We start from the raw sequence: 17,747 nt of genomic DNA on the forward strand, positions 1-17,747 counted from the left end.
TCTTAAATATACACACAAAAACATGGAAACTGAAAGTTGGAGCTCTGCAGCCCTGCATAACAGCTGCATAATAAGGCTGGTCCTGGAGGAAAGATGGACACACCCGTCAGTTTTAGTCTTCCAGGTTTCTAATTTTCCTAATCTTAAATTCAGCTCTCCATATTTCCCCAGCGATTTATGAAATTTCTCCTAATAAACATATTTTTGAATGCAGTTTTGACTAACACGCACATTTTGGCAAACAGTTTCTCCTAGTAGAACACAGTTCTTGCATGTTATTTTCACAAATATATGCATTTTTCCACACTTCTTTTTTTTTGGGGGGGGGGAGGGTACACATTACTTGGCCTGGTAAACTGAATTGCAAAATTCGGAGGTGTGTGAATTTCAAAGGCTGGCTGTGTTTCAGTTTGCATATTGTTTCAGAAAGTGTGGCTTTGGTAGATTTCCCCTTTAAATGCAAACATCCCAATCCTGGAGGCAAGTGGTTCCTCCTCCTAGTCCAGCAAGCTTGGTTTTACCAGCTAAGCTCAAATCCTTGTTCACATGTGTGGCTTTGGTAGTAATCAGTGGAAAGTTGTGTATTAGGGCAAATGGGGTACTGCCCCACCAACCATTGCCTTCCCTCAACCAGCGCCCATCTCCCTACCTTCCTGTTTGCAACCAATCCAGGGGGTGGAACTGCCTTCTATCTCTTAGTCTCAGCTTCACCCTTGTAGAACTCAGCAGGGAGGATGATGGGGACAAGAAGAGCACTTTAGAGCCTGTGGGATCAGGCCAGTGACCCAACTAGTCCAGCATCCTGTTTTCATAGATGCAGATGTTTTGCCAACCAGATGCAGGACCCAAGCGCAACAGTGCTGTCCCCTCCTGTGGCTTCCAGCAACTGGTATTCAGAAGCATTACTGCCTCTGACCGTGGAAGCAGAGCAGAGCCATTGTGGCTAATAGCCATTGATGGCCTTCTCCTCCATGAATTTGTCCAATATCCTCTTTTAAAGCCAATCAAGTTGGTGGCCATCCCTGCCTCTAGCATAGTTCAGCTATGTGCTATGTAAAAAAAATGTCCTTTTTTGTTTGTCCTGAATCTTCCACAATTCGGCTTCACCGAGTTCTAGGTTAATAAAAGAAAGAATTCTCTATCTGTTGTCGCTATGCCATGTATCACTTTATAAACTTCTTCCATGTCACCTCTTACTTGCCTTTTCTCTAAAATGACAAGTCCAAATTGCTGCAGCCTTTCCTTATAGGGGAGCTAACCAGAATGAGTTGCCTCTGCCTCTCATTGGCTTTTGCTTCACTTGCTGTTAGGCTCCCGGAGCCCCGGCCCCGGCCACTAGTGGTCGTACGTATTTGATGCTCCCAGGGAACAGCAGCTGCACTCCAAACACCACCCATTATGAGCCCCTTTGCTTCGGCATCCTTGAAGTTGCCTTGCCAAGTGCGTCCAGCTCCCGAGAGGAGAAAGGTGCAGCGCAACACAAGGCAAAGACTGCTCCGAGCATCAGTTATTAATATTTCATACACGTCAAAAAATTCTTTTATTTGCTGCCATTGCTGCTGGGAAAACTCAAAGGAGGGGGAGAAACAAAGGAAAGCAGAGAACAGCAAAAGGCCGGATGGAAATCAGAGCTGGAGAACTGACTTATAGCCCAGGGAGGAATAATGCATATATATAGTCAGACATTGGCTGCAGATTTCAGGGCAGCCAGATTGGACTCTTGTTCAAGCTGCTTGCTTGAAAGGCAAAGGGAGAGGTCCATAGCTTAGTGGCAGAGCATCAGAAGGTCACAGGTTCAATCCCTGTAGGGCTGGAGAGAGTCCCTGCCTGAAATCCTAGAGTGTCACTGCCTGTCAACGCAGACCAGTGGTTGCTAAACTTTTCTTTCCACATACCACTTGAAAATTGCTGAGAAAAACAACAACAAAAATAACGTAGGACCTTCTGCACTGGGGACAATCCACTCCCTGCCCCTGAATTCATAAAATCCTGGAAAATTAATGACTGGCACCTGATCTAAAACTCCAGATATCTGGAAGTACCTATACATATTTAAAACCACACTAAATTGAGGGAGTGAGAAGAAAGACTGAAAGCAACAAGCCACTCTCCCTTGCAACTTAAGGGTAGTATTCAACTAATATGTTCTGTCTCCTGGTTGTGGGCATTACTCAGTGAAGAGTTCAAAAAACATGTTCCAAATCCCATGGAAGCTCGACTTTTTATGTCCTTTATGGAGCAGAATTTTCTTATGAGCTGCTAGTTGCAGGAGGTCTTGTATCCAGTTTTCCATGTTTGGGGTGGCATAGGCTTCCCAATGTCATTTTTCCACAACAGTGTGGCTCAGTTGAACCATCCTTCCTTTCCTTTCCACCTGGCAGACATTGCTGATTATTCTGTTGGTGCCTCCATTAGTAGGGGGTTTGTCCAGGACCAAATTCATTCTGTACAGTACATCTCTCTCTCCTAGCGTCAGTCAGAGGCAGTGTGAGAAAGACTTCCTTTATCTTGATCCTTGCAGATTTCAGCTTTATCGGGTGCCTCTTCCAGGTCAAGCAGCTGGTCTCTCTCCTGACAATTTCCAAACCATCCATGATTTATGTTACGACTCAAGGGAGGTGCTTGCTTGACCCCAAGAAACTGAGGTCACTTGTTACCAATGGGAGCTTCCGATTGCTGGGAACGAGGCAAACCTCTCTTCTCAGCAAAGCAATTAGGTTGTTTATTTCACCAAGATATTAACAGCAAATGTGTTTGGGGCCAGATGGTTCCTTTCTCCAGGCACCATGTGATGCCATCGTACTGCGGGCTTCCCTGTCCCTTCTCTCTGGCTGGCAGGGAGACTCCTTGCAGGGTGATGTCATGCCATTAAATACAATTCTCCATAATTGGGGATTAGAGGAGGACTTAACATGTGGGTGTCTTAAGAGCATAAGAGTCCTGATGGGTCAGACCAAAGGTCCATCTAGCCTAGCATCATGTCCCCACTGTGGCCAAGCAGATGCCTGTGGGAAACTAGCAAATAGGACACAAGCAAAAGAGCACCTTCCTTCATTGGTGGCTGGTGAGGCAGCGTGGCAAGGGCTCGCTTGCTCTCCTGACTTCTCAACATGGCGGGTCACTGCCACTTACCAGAAGGGGAGGGATGGAGCACAGGAAGATTAGCCTACTGCATGACAGAAGGAGCATCAGGCTGGTTCTGCTGCTACACAGTGCACCATGCTGAGGTCCCTGTACCTCAGCCTTCCTCCTCTCAGTAAGAGGCAGTGACCCACAGTGTTGGGAAGCTGGAAAAGCAATGGAGCCCCAGCTGCCTCACTTCACTGGGCAATATTCTCTCTACCTGCAATCCCCAGCAACTTCTATTCAGAGGCATACTGACTGCCTCCAACAGTGGAGGTATAACATAACCATTGACAGTAGCTATGGATAGCCCTCTTCTTCATGAATTTGTCTAATCCTCTTTTAAAACTACCCAGGCTGGTAGCCATCACTGCTTCATGTGGAAGCGGATTCAATAGGCTGTGTGATGTCCTTCCTTTTATCTTACCTGAATCTTCTACCATTCAACTTCATTGGGTGGCTCCTAAGTTCTAATATTTCTCCATCATGTGCATAGTTTTTTAATACACCTCTATCTTGTCCCCTCACCCTCTAAAAAGTCCCTTTCCTCATGGGGTGTGTGTGTGTGTTTGTTCCAGCCATTTGATCATTTTGCTTGCCCCTTTCTGAAACTTTTCCAGCTCTACAGTAACTTTTTGTGTGATGCAGCAGCTGGAACTTTAGACAGTATGCCAAGTGAGGTCACACCACAGATTTGTATGATTATCAAGTTGTCATAGTTGCATCATGGGACTTTTGAGTTCAGAGAAAAGGTGAGAGCTGACATGCTAGAAGTTTATAAAATTAGGCATGGCATGGAGAAAGTGTATAAAGAAAAGTTTTTATCATAACACTAGAACTTGTGGACATCCAAAAGGAATGACTTTTTAATGCAATGCAGTTAAAACTATGGAACTCACTCCCACAGGCCACAGTGATGGCCATCAATCTGGACGGCTTTAAAAGAGAATCAGACAAATTCATGGATGCGAGGGCTACTGAGGGCTACTAGCCATGATGACTATGCTCTGTGCCCACAATGGTGACAATGCTTTTGAATACCAGTTGCTGGCAACTGCCAGAGAAGAGAGTGCTCTTGTGCTCGAATCCTGCTTCCTAGTTTCCCACAGGATGCTGGACTAGATGGGCCATTGGCCTGATCCAGCAGGCTCTTCTGATGTTCTCAGGTTCTTGTGATATCAGTGTTTTTATTTTCAACCCATTTCTAACATGGAATTCACCATTTTTACAGCTGCCACTCTCTTCATTTTGGAAGACAACCTTGGTTTCTCTCTCACACAGCAATGGGGAACCTGTGGTCCCCCAGATGTTGTTGGACTCCCAACTCCCATGAGTCCCAGCCAGCATGGCCAAGGGCCAAGAATGATGGGAGCTATAGTCAAGCAACATCTGGAGGGTCACTGCTTCCTCACCCCTGCTCTAATGGTCCTGAGAGAGGTCTCAACTACATGTGATCAGAGGGAGACAGAGAAACTGCAGAAACTTTTTGGATGCTGCCTTCACTCATATTTTTTTTGCAGAGCCTTGGAGGAGGAGGAGGATGGCAGCAGAGCAAAGGTCAGGAGAGGTCCTTTCTCTATTAACCAAAGGACATAAGTTTTCCCCACTTCCCAGCCTCTAAGAGGAGCTGTTGGCACGTGCACTCTCTCCCACGGCCTTTTCTATTCTGAGAAGTGTTTTCCCCACCCTTCTCTCAGAATAAACAAAATGATATCCCCTAGAGAAACAGCGCCTATCATTTCTAGATGTGAAAAGGCCCAAGATGTTGTATAACTGGAAAGGACCAGTGTTGACTTCAAACTCACTTCTTTGTTGAGATGCATCCTTGTGCTCTCCTAGAGATCCGGGGCAGCTTAACAATTACCAGCACCAGGACCACTTCACATAGCATGTGGGTGGGGAACGGCCCTAGCTCAGTGGCAGAGCATCTGCCTTGCATACAGAAGGTCCCAGGTTCAATCCCTGGCATCTCCAGGTAAACCTGGGAAAATCCACCTACTTGAAAGCTTGGAGAGCAGCTGTTGGTACTAAATTAACCACCGACCAGTTTGAGGCATCTTACTCCATCCTGCAGTATTGCTCTGGGCAGAAGGGTCTGTCCAACTGTTCTCCCTGACCATTTTATTTTCCTGTCTTTTCATGTACTTGGTAGGTAACATTGGATAGCCGGTGTGGTGTAAGTGTTGGGCCATGACCAGGGTTTGAATTCCCACTCAGCCATGAAGCTCCCTGGGTAACCTGGTGCAAATCACTGTATCTCAGCCTAACCTACCTCACAGGGTTGTTTTGTAAGGACAGGTGAAGGAGTTATTTGGAGGAAATGTGGGATATAAACCTAATATATAAAATAAATAAGTCTGTAGCCACATCATTGTCCTACACAGACTTGTATTGGGTTGCTAGTCCTTAGCCCAACTAATGCTTCTCTGGATAAGGTCCAAAACATCTTATTTAAAACAGCATCGGCTCATCACAGTATTGACAAAAGAAAAATGAAGCAGCAGCAGCAGCTGCCTAGCTGGGATCCTCTGGCGCTTCTGCTGCTCCCTCTCTTTCACATTACCCCTCCTGCCAATTGCCTTCTCGAGGGATTGGAGGGATTGTAGATTAAAAGACCACAACAGATAATACTCTCTCTGATATTAGAGGGGTGCAGGGAAAGCAAGATAGAGAAAGGAAATTACAGGCACCGGGGGGGGGGGGGCAGTCTGGGAAATAAGAGGGGGTGGAGGCCAGGGGGTGAGGAAGAGAGAATGTGTAGCTTTAATCCACCCAGCTTTGATAAAGCTGGTGAGCTTTCCAGGGATTTCTTCACATGCACTTGCTTATAGAAATCCCTTCTCTTTAGGGAAAGCAAAGCATTCTAGGTGAAAACCACCATCCACTGAAGCTAGCAGTGTATTTGGACAGAATGCTTCCATCGTGGATAACCATTGGCTGAACCCGAGAAACTTCCTACGCCACCAGCCCATTTACTCTGATTTTCAAGGTCTCCAGAAGAGACAAGTGTCTTGCCTTAGCAACTGAGATCCTTTACACTGGAGATTAGGGATGGATGGATCTTGTCAATTTGGTTTCTTGTGGTAGAATTGCTCTGGCAGACTCTGATCACATGGTCTCACAGCCAAACTAAATGGCATATGAAACATGCAATTGCAAGAAACAGTAGGCAATGCAATCAGGATTGGGATGTGCAAAGATCTTTTCCAGGTTGCACTTTTTTCTCTTAAAGGCAATGTTGATCTTAACCCTCTTTAGCCTTGTTTATGCAATGAGAGTTTTGCAGAGCTTCCAGCTAGGAACGGACAGGCATAGTCCATCCCCCACCCCCCGCAGCTGCTGTTATGATAACATGTTAGGACAATGAACCCTAGCCTGTTCTGCCTGCTAGGCTGGAGCTGTTCAGCAAACTGTTTAAAAGCCGGGCAGATTTTTTAAAGTGACGCCAGGCCAGGAAGGAAGTCTCGGCTACAAGTAGAGAAAGAGTGGTGTTTTAAAACAAACACTCAATTTGTTCACATGTGAAACTTTCCCCTGTGCTTGGCAGCTCAGCATCCAACAAGGCAATCAGATGTAAAATTGACTGACACTTAAAAAGCAACCACCCTGCCCCACTGGAGAGATCCTTTGATACATCATAGCACTCTAGAAGAACATAACGTAAGAGCATAAGAAGAGAATTCAGGATCAGGCCAATGGCTCATCTTGTCCAGTGTGCTGCTCTCACTGTGGCAGATGCTTCTGGGACACCTTCAAGCAGGACCCAAGAACAAGAACACTCTCCCTCATCATTTCCCTACCAGGGAACTGGTAGTCAGATGCCTCTGCCATGGCTAGTAGCTGCTGATAGCCTTCTCCTCCGTGAATTTGTCCATCACTGTCTCCTGTGGAAGTAAGCTCCATAGTTTAACTATGTCCTACATGAAGAAGTGCTTTCTTTTATCTGTCCTGAATTTCCCAACATTCATTGGATATTCATGAGTTCCAGCATTATGAGTGAGAGTGACTGGCCAAAGCTCACCCAATGAGTTTCATGGCTGAGTAGGGAATTGAACCGTGGTCTCCCAAGTCCTAGTGCAACACTCTAACCACTACACAGGCTTCCAAAAGGGAGAATAATCAAATATAGGAACATAGGAAGCTGCCTTATACCAAGCCAGACCACTGGTCTGTTTACCTCACTGTTTGGAAACAGATCTCCTGGGTTTCAGGCAAGGGACATACAGTAGCTCAGTCAGTAGAGCATGAGACTCTTAATCTCAAGGTTGTGGGTTCCTGCATTGCAGGGGGTTGCACTAGATGATCTTTGTGGTCCCTTCCAACTCTACAATTCTACAATTCTGTGATTCGCAACCCTGCTTGGAGATGCTGGGGATTGAACAAGGGACTTTTGCACACAAGGCAGATTAGATGCTCTACCACTGAGCTACATTCCTTCCCCTTCACAGGAAGCAATTCATTCCTAAATGAAATAAAACCATCACCACCTTGGAAGGTGTCTGCAAAGCAACCACCTATATGGGAAGCCCCCTGGGAAACCTCTGCATACTACCCTGAGTTCCATGATGGAAGAAAGTTGGGAAACAGCTGATCAATAGAAGAAACAAACGCCTACCACTGTCCCCTTCATTATGGGGGCTGACCTCTCACTTGAGGACACTGACCCTTGAGGTAGGGATAGTGTTATGATGCAACCCTGACATCCAAGTAGGGCTCAGGCTGCACTATAGGAGAACAAAACTGTAATGCTGCTTCAGCATCAGATAGCCTTTGGCTGAGCCTTATATAGGAGCAGAAGAACTATCTCAATGGTAATCTCCACCTTTCCTGAAAGGTGACTCATAAGGAACAGTCCACTCTGGCATATATTTTTTTTACTCCAGTTGAGCAGAATTGTCCTAGGGCTTCTGCGAAGGAGGCTTCTGAGTCAGGGAATGGCAATTTCACATTTTTAGGTAGGAGGGGCACAGGTACTACAAGCTCATCTTGTGGACTTGCTTCTATGGCTGGACTGGGAAGCTGTTTGCCTTTGGATCCAGTCCTCTAGTTCACGGGTGGCCAACTCCCAAGAGACTGCGATCTACTCATGGCATTACAGACTGGCAGTGATCTACCCCCTTTTTTGGGTTCAGGTCAAAGTTGTTGAGCTTTTGATCTACCAGTAGATCACAATCTACTTGTTGGACGTGCCTGCTCTAGTTCATTGATCCCAGGGTCAAGACTGATAGGGAGCCCGTGCCCTGCCAGCTGTTGCTGAAATTACAACTCTTGTTATCCCCAACCATTGGAAATGCTGGCTTGGGCTGGTGGAATACAACAGCATCTGGAGCACCATAGCTTCCCCACTCCCAGGAGAACCACTGTAATAGTCCATAACAGTATGCACCAATTCATCCATGCATTTTTAGTAAGTAGAAGTCTATTTCCCAATTGAGGACTTGACCTGATGAACTTAAAATCCTTTCCTGGCAAATTAAGGCAAGCATATCAAAAGCAAGATGACTATGTTTGGAGTGGAAGCCAGAAAAATCAGAGGGGATTTTGTGAATCAGAATACAGCTGGTTGGTATGGAGACTCTTGGATCTAATATTCTACATAGGGTAGCCCTCCCCATCCTGGTGCCCTCCACTCCCTTTATGGCTGGGGCTGATGGGAGTTGGAATCCAAAGCATCCGGTTGCCACATGCTGTGACAAATCTGCATGCTTGGTTGGCTTTTCAGTTGTGTACTTTGAAGTTGCATTGGCCATCTATGTTTAGTCTTGTTCACTGAGTATCGCTTTATGACCTCAGCTTTAAAACAAATACAGACTCAAATGCCTTTCTAGCCCTTTGTATATATGAATAACAATGCGAGCTTCCATTCAGGCCAATAAGACTAGAGAAGTACTTTTGTAGAGTCATCCAACACTTGTAACCATAATCACCAGTTAAACATTTCTTTGGTTACTGGCATGGACATTTGCAACTCTTCATAGTTTATTACTGAAAATGTGGAGCGCTGGGGTTAGTTAGCTAGGGAACAGGTCAGCTAAGATCTTCAGAATGTTCTCCATACATTCGAGAGGAACTCCATTGGCTCCTGGGCATCCACACGGAGTCTCAAGGTATCCTCAGAAACACCAACATGGCAGCAAATGTTTCAGATGTTGTGATCAGAACCTGGAATCCCCTTTTTGAAATTTCTGACCAGATATGCCCACCTCTCTGTCTCTTTGTTTTCTCCTGTCATCACACTTCCTCCTCCATTCTACTTCTCCCTCTCCTGCCTCTCATTCGTATATTTAAAAAATGAAGGGAAAATGGTGATGATGCTATTAATGCTACCCATTTGTCCACGCAATACCAACTTGTTGTGCTGATCCACCCAGCTGAAGACTATTGCTCAACATGAGGCTAAGGCCTCTTGTGCATGACTCATTTTTAAGTAGAAGCTCCTGCATTTCAGGCAGCTTTTCCCAGCCCTGCCTGGAGATGCTGGGGACCTCTTGCATGTGAAGCCCTGCCACTGAGCTATTGCCCTCCTGCAGTAGTAGATGGCAGGAGCAGTTATCTTGAGGATGGCCTGGGCGACATGTTACATTCTCCATTGTAGATGGATCAGGGTGTTTTTTGCTAAGAAGGTTTTCCATGTCAGACTCAGTTTGGTAAAGGCCTACAAAAGCTGCTCTTGAGACCCAGCAGAAATAAATGTTGGAAATCTTCATCTACACTCCCCCCAAAGCACATGCCAGCTGGCACACATAAGCAAGACAAACAGAAAGCTCATGAGATCAGATGGTTTGCAACCCTGACTTACCAGATGGTTTAAGCGGTTTGAATCCAATCCAGACTGAAAGCAGCAGAAGCAGCATGGGGAAGGGGAGGAACGAGAGGCAGGTATAAATTCAGAGTCCTTTCTCATTCAGTGGACCGTACTGCATGATCTAATCCCTCTGTATTTCCAGTGACGAGGAAGATTAAATCATTTTGATGCTGCAGTGGATTTTCAAGATAAACAAAGCATGACACTGGCCCAGCACCAATAGAAAGCAGTTTGCTATCTGAATGAGGAATTTCAAACTACTGCAGACCACTAATATTGCTTAATAATAATAATTTTATCATTTTCAGAAAAAAGTCTCAAAGAAACAATGTAAAGCCAAATATAAAAACAAGGATAGATGCTCATAGGAAGCTGCCTTATGCTGAGTCAGACCCTTGGTCCATTTAGCTCAGAGTTTACACCAGAGGTTTTCAACCTTTTTGAGTCCATGGCTCTCTTGACCAACAACATTCTTTCTGCAGCACCCCTGTGGGGCTCAGGAGCCCAGTTATGTCACCCCTTGCCTGCAGAGCTGCCAGCCTCTCACCCTTTTCCAAACATCCTCCCTTGTGGAGTGTTCCCTCAGTCTCCTCTCCCCTCTCCTTGGAAGTCCTCTGGGCAGCTGTAGCTGCTGCTCCTGGTCTCTGAGCTTCCCCCCTGCCCCCAAAAGAGGTGCCTCCTCACACTGCCCCACAGGGGCCTGGGAAGCTCCCCCTGGCCAGCCCCAGAGCTTCTGCAACAAACAGTTGCACAAGCCTTTGGGAGGCAGAGATGCAAGAGGGCATCAGAGGAGGGAGGGAAGGAAAGAAGGGCAGAGGCCAGCGTTGCCCGTGGTACCCCTGACAATCATTCCTGGCACACTGGTTGAAAACCACTGATTTACATTAACTGGCAGCAGAGATGCACAGGATTGAGCCTGGAGCCTTCTGCATGCAAAACAGATGCTTTACCACTTTACCTTTACCTTTTTACCACTGTCACTTTGGAACTGCAATCTTAGAGAACAAGCCCATCCGTTGGGAATCCAGAGCAGCATCAACTGGGGCAGCAAAGGATGGTGGTCAGGGGCCCCTGTTTATGCTAGCAGAATAGAAGTGAGCACACATGGGTGACACTATATCAAGGCTCATGCCTTTGGTTGGAGGACTGAGTCAAACAGTTGGACTGCATTAGAAGGCAAACCCCAGAAACCACAAGCAGAGTCTTTCTATGTAACTTAAGGAGGGAGAAATTTCCTGCTGACAACATCACATGGCGCTTGAGCAAGAGTAGTAGTAGTGGTGTATTTCTACTTACGGTAGGGATTCTAGACCATAATCATTGCTTAAGATGCGGTTTTGTTGCTTTTAAGTGAAGCACTAACATAGTTTTGCAAGAAAGGCTCAGATAAATCATTTTTATTGGCAGCAGTATCCTAACAGAAAAGTAAAGTCCTGTTTTGGCAATGCGAGGGCAGGGCAAGAGTTCCCGGGCGTTCTCCAATGCTTGGCAGAAGACAACACAGGCAGGGACACTGTGCAGACAGAGAAGATCACGTCTTCTCCCCCTTAAGAGTTCTAGAGTGCTGGCATCAGCAAGATGAGTGCAGCAAGCTGAGTGCTTGCTCCATTCTGCCTGTGACCGGAGTGGAATTGGCAAACTGCCCCCCTCAGGCCAACAACAATGCTCACACCAGAGGAAGACCCAGGGAAAAGCAGACACAAGAAAGAGGACATTCATGCGACTCTCAGCAAATTAAGTAAAAGTGTGAGAGAAATTAGAACGATTTATGATCTCCATCCTGCAATGAGCATGGCGAGATGCACATACAAAGAGATTTCATTTCCATCGGGATGGTTCTTCTGTGAAGTATTGGAGTCTTGTTCAGAAACATGGAGTGTGTGATTTTACGAGTGTGTTTCCAAGGCCCAATGTGCATACACAAGACCACATGCATACAGAACAGGGCTCTGTACAAGTGTCACGGCTAAAGGTTGTCTCTGTTATGGCTTAAGAATATACACAGTGGCTATGTGGCAACATCAAATCAATGCATGTCTGTCAACGTAAAGCAGGGAAATACAAACAACGGCCTCTCTCCGATGGGAGTCCATATGGTGAAAGAGAGACATGGAGGTGCTGCAAGGTGCATCCATGCTACTAAATGGGCCTCAATCACGTCACATCAAATCACAAAGAAAGGCAACACTGTGTATTTGGCTGTTGCTACATGAGGCTGGCAGCACACCAAATGAGTCCGGATCCACAGCTAAGCAAGGGCCAGCCAGCTCCATGTTTGAAGTGGTCCCCTAGTGCCCCATCCTGGGCAGTGTCTCGAGGCCAGGGCCTGCTCCACTGGCCTTGCCAAAACCACCTTAATTCCCCACTTAGGGCATTGCTGTTTGCCTGAGGATGAAGTATGGAAGCACCGGCATGAATCGTGCCCTGGGTATGTTGTCACTGTCTGTCCTGAGTAGAGAGTAATGTTAATGCTAAAGAGTGTGTGTGTGTGTGTGTGTGTGTGTGTGTGTCACACAGCTGGAGGCTAGTGGTTGTGCTATTAAGATTGGCAGGTACCACCTGCTATGAGGCATGGTGGAAACAGAAACGCCAATGGGTAGGAGGAAGACATGTTGGAAATCAAGGACTGGTGGTGAAATGAACATTAAAGCTTTGACTTAAAAAAGGTTAAAAAATCCAGGAATGTTCTTGGCCATCATGGAGCCTTGAGAGGTACACCAATTATTGCTTTGTACTGTGGCACTTAGAAATGGCTCTTCAGTTGAAACTTAATGGCAAGGCAGTGAGTACTTTGGGCCTTCATCTTACAGAAACACGCTGACCTAAAACTGTTCAGAAAGAATCTGCCCCAAGGACTTTCAATGGAGCTGACTTGAAAAGTGAAGTATGCCTCCAGTTCCTTGTCTAGGAATCATTTCTCTCACGTCAAGTTGCCTGAAATACAATAAAGTCCTGCTCCCAAATTAAGCAACAGATAAGAGGCTATCCTGCCTGCCCCACCACCAGCTTCTATTAGGGTGCTCAAAGCAGATTTGCCTCCAATATAGAATTCAACGTCCAATAAACTGGCTTAAAACATTTTTAAAAATCACCAAGTACATGGATCCATCATCTGCTTACTAATTGTTCTAAGCCTCACTAGGGCCAAATTATGTAATAGGGAGCTCAGAATGATCAAATACTAGATAATAAAGATCTTCTGCGGTTTCTGGTATAAAAAAGCATCGCAAGTGTGTATTCTCTACTAAATATTTATATATCAAAGTTTTGGGGCAGTCTACATTTGTCCTAGAATTATCCTACAGGCGGTGTAATACAGGCGGTGACCATTTTAGACATGTCCAACTGATGAACGATCGCCTATGCACAGGTCCTTGGACCCAGAAGAAGGCAGAATGGGGGCAGGGTGGAACAGGGTGGGACGGGCTTATACGTGTTCCGCCGACATGTGCGGAGGCAGGGAACGGAACCCTTGCACAAAATGGCCTGTAATGATCCCCCCCCTTTAATGGACATATCACAATACGCTTGTAGAAGTGCTGTGACAAGCTGAGTGGGGCTACTTTTGAAAACAACAACCATGTCATATAATCTATAAAAGAAAGCAAAAGTCTGGGATGAGTAAAACTAAATGTCGTGACCTGGGAGCATATTTACATAATTTCCAATGCATTTTTTTTCCAATTTTGCATAATCTGCTATGGGTTTCTAGTCACTTGCCAGGGGCAGGGGAGGCAAGGAACTCTGTAATTAACTATGGGCCAGACTAGACACAATGTTTGTCATGTAGTTTGACATTGTATAGCTGATTCCTTTTCAACAAAGAGCTGGTGTGGCTGGGAAATGGAGAGCATGTAACCCCTTGCCCACAGAATTCCCCCCACCTGCTATCTTCAATGGGAATAAAGCCCTATTAGCACCCATGAGAACTTTCTTCCTGTTGCAAATAGCAGATGTACATGGGCTCCATTCTAATCAGGATGGCAGAGGGTTAAAGATGCCATGGTCCTGATTCAGCTTGTCCATCTCTCACATCCCACCATGGCAGGTATTTGTCAAAGAGAAATCAATCACATAAGCTACATGATACATTTCAGAGCTAGCTTGCCCATTAATTCATAATACTTTAAGAACAAAGTCCTCCTGGATGAGGACATGGCTTCAACCAGACCAGCATCCTCCTGTCTCTGACAGTGGCTGGCCAAATACTTTTGGGAACCCTGCAAGCAGGGTATAAAAACATTGGCTCTCCCCAGGTGCTTGTCCCCCAACAGGAATTGTTTGGAGCTGGGCAGACTCTCCAGACCACTGGAGGTCTTATTGGGCCACCCCTTTGGCTCCCAAGCTTGTGACAGATGTTGCCCATACATCTTTACCAACATCATCACAATCACATGGGCTAGACACTTGTATGTCAAGAGTGGGGGGGGGGGGAGTGAAGCTGAAATGATCAAGAAGTGGAATTGTGTGTCAGATACCACACACTGGGCTCCGGCAGAAATGGCAGCTTACCATAAGAAAACAAACGAAAACAGATTTCCTCTCGGCTGTCACGTTAATTTGGCCACCTGATACTTCCAGGTTGGCAATTTCTAACTCGGGATTAGATAATGTTTCATTGAGTGATGGTGGGTAGAAGGATTTCCCTCAATCCAGAGGAAAAGGGGAGCCCATTCCTGAAACGAATCCCTCCCTCCCTCCTTGGAAACTGACCGCCCAACACATTCCTGGTAAAATGAAGCATCCATCGGGTACCACTCGGCAGCTGCTGTTTCCAAGGTGTCTTTCGCCAGGAGTAACAGCCCTGCCTCTCCAATGTTCCTTTCCGGCTCAAGCATTTGCAGTCCACCTCAGCTGCTGCGAATCAGTCCTGCTTCTCTCCTTTATGCTTCCAAGGGTAGATCAGCTCCCCAATAAGCAGCTTCTTGCACAAAGAGCCCCAGGAGTCCTTGGGGTAGCAGCTGTATGTTGGGAGCTTGTACAGCTGCACCACGCGGCCGTAGGTCAGAGGGTTTATCTGCCAAGAGAGAAGGAGCGAGAGGGACAGTTGCAGCGGCTGTACCTGGACAAGGCTGAGTCATGCGCACAGGGTGAGTGGTGTGCATGTGTGGATGTGTGCGTGCAACTCCTTTCCTACATAAAGAGTTGCTCCTCTCAAATTAAAGCTTCACGCCTGACCGTTTGGTGATCTATTTCACACTCTTGGAAACAGGAGCGCAGAAGCTCAGCATAATGTGAGATCACAACTGACATGAGAATACCAAAGAAATGGCACTCTAAGTGTTTTTTCTGACATGGCTGTTGTTGGAAGACAGAATTAGGAGAGTGGAGTTCTTAACAATCTCTAAGCCACTGGAAATGGCTAGAGGATTCATAATTTGAGTTGACAGCACAAGGCTATTCTATATTCACTGCAAGTCTCACACTACATGTTATAGTAAGGGCTCTGGCCCTGATCCAGCAAGACACTTAAACACAAGCTTAGCTCAGCATCTTAGGGGACTGAAGCCTGTTCAGATTGGACAGGATCCAGAGTGCTACAACTGACACCTTCCTTGCTGGGCTAAATGTTTTACAGAAAACTGAAGAGGAGTCCTGTGCACTCTCACAGAAGGGAAATTTGGGGAGCAGATCAATATGGAAGAGCAAAATGTTGTTCTAAAAAGCAGGAAAAGTCCTAAGCACAGGCCATCAAGCAATGAAATGATTTACCTGCATTAGAAGTCGAAGAGGTTTCCCAGCTTCCTGCTCCAGGACTCTGAACTTCACACCAGCTGAAAATACACAAGAGTAGGTAATGGAAAGATACAGTCTGTATTGGCCAATTGGTTCAGTAGTCAACATGGTGCCCTCCTGATCTTGTTGGGACTTCAGCGCCCATCACCCCTGATTATTGGCCAAGTTGGCACCATAGCTCAATGGCAGAGCACCAACTTTGCATCTGGAAGGTCCCAAGTTCAATCCACTCTTGGCATCCCCAGCTAACAGGATCAGGAAGCAGGTGATGTGAAAGCCCCCCCCTTCATCTGAGACTCTGGAAAGCTGTTGCCAGTCTAAGCAGACAATGCTGAGTTAGATGGGCAAAGAGTCTAACCTGGTAGAAGGCAGGTTCCCAAGAAACAGTCCACTGGGTTTTGGTGATCTCCCTTCTGACCTGTTTGTCAGTGTGACCCTACTGATGTATGTGGCAGGAACACCAGAAAACCACTGAACAGCCAAAGGTTTCTTAGCTGTTGGAGGTGATAGCATCTTGTTCGCGAAGCATAATGACAGGTGATAATTTGCCTGAACTCCCCACCAGCAACCAATTAAACATATAGCCTTCCCAGTACCATGCAAGCCTTATGCAAACCATTGTTATTGCAGCAGTGGTGAGTGTTTCTATGAAATTGAACCCTGCTTTAAAGTGCACATGACCAGTCTTCAGATGCCTGTCACTTGCTTCTAAGCAAAAATTTCCAACCTCTGTCCCCGCTAATATGCAACTTCTGAAGTCTTGCCTTGACTACAGTAAGGAGCTTACATGCAAGTCTGTAGGATCGGCAGAGCCGGAGAATGACTGAATAAAAGGGCAGCGAGTTGATGAGGTCCACTAGCAGATGGATCAAGCCTTGTACAATCACCACCAGTAGACGGAGCTAGGAGGAAAAAGGATTTTTAAAAATTCAATCTACAGCAGTACCATCACTGGACAAATTTGCCAAACTTAGGTTTGTCAAATACTCTAATTGTTCATTCTGAAAGAAGAAGCTGCAAGCAGAGGCCATTTATACTCTTTGGGACTTCTGGAGCAGAAGGCAGGGAGACAAACAGCAGGCGGAGCCAAAGCCAAGGACAATTAATGGTATATTTGTCCCCCTCCCGCTCCTCCCTGCAGAGTTCTCACAAGGGCAACGCTGAGACTAAGGAGGAGAAGGAGGAACTGCTAGTTCCTAGACTGGCAGCAAGCAGACATCTAAGAAGGCAAGCAGGTGGAAGCTGGCTGAAGACAGCAACAACTGATTGCAACAATTGACACAACTGTTTTAATTGAGTGCTACTCAGACACATTTTGAGGCGGACCAGCGTATCAATTGACCAATCATCCCAGACTCTTTTCTGGCTCCCAAGAGAAGGGGAAGGAAAGTCCTCTTTCCCCTCCCAGTCTTGCATCCTGTCATCCAGCCAAGTGCTGTTTGGACCATACAAACCCAACTCCATTCCACTTCGGCCAGGAACTGTTCAGCCGCCCTTCATAACTTTTGTATATCCTTTTGAGTGCATTCTTACAGAAAAGCAACCAATACATTTATAAGGAGCAACGAAATCGGCAGCAAACTTACCAAGGTAAAGACCAAATAGTACAGTGCGGTTGTGGGCAGAAGAAACAGCAAGATGGTAAACAGCAAAGTGCCGATGAATAGCTGGAGGAGGAAAAGGACACAAATCAATCCTATAGTAGCTGAAGCTAGCTATAAAAAGAAATCTAAGTTATGAGTCAGTAGCAATACAAGGCTGAAATACTCTGAGAGCAAAGAAGCCTTATCCTTCCTGTTTTCAGATACATTTCATTCTGGGCAACCTTCTGGGGCCACATGCCAGTGGAGGGCAGGGCTATAGGCAAAAGCAGGCAGTGGGGAAAGTAAATTATACCTTTGTACAGCAAGCGATCTTCTATACACATTCATACACCATCCAGGGAACTGAGAGGCATTATCAGAACTCAAAGACACATTTCAGCCAGTGAAAATGTTTACAGGTTTGGCGTATGATGTCAGCAATATCTGCAGGTGAGGCAGTAGATGTGCTGGACTGTTGTCTTACCTTCGTAATGGACTGG

General features: G+C 46.1%; 1 protein-coding gene across 2 annotated transcripts in view; it reads right to left on the reverse strand.

The window, feature by feature from the left end:
* Window positions 1-11,310: 11,310 nt before the first annotated feature.
* The window catches only part of PIGQ (phosphatidylinositol glycan anchor biosynthesis class Q), a 31,488-nt gene continuing 25,051 nt past the window's right edge, over window positions 11,311-17,747 (reverse strand). For both annotated transcript variants that reach the window (XM_081888013.1, XM_081888012.1), the window contains exons 8-11: window positions 17,251-17,331; window positions 16,452-16,566; window positions 15,641-15,702; window positions 11,311-14,945 (exon numbers count right to left, since the gene is read on the reverse strand). In XM_081888013.1, the coding sequence (XP_081744139.1) occupies window positions 14,793-14,945; window positions 15,641-15,702; window positions 16,452-16,566; window positions 17,251-17,331 (411 nt within the window). In that variant the 3' untranslated portion in view covers window positions 11,311-14,792. The remainder of the gene's footprint in view (window positions 14,946-15,640; window positions 15,703-16,451; window positions 16,567-17,250; window positions 17,332-17,747) is intronic.

The sequence above is a fragment of the Podarcis melisellensis genome (assembly GCF_964234715.1).
Source record: "Podarcis melisellensis genome assembly, chromosome: 14".
NCBI classification, from domain to species: Eukaryota; Metazoa; Chordata; class Lepidosauria; order Squamata; family Lacertidae; genus Podarcis; species Podarcis melisellensis.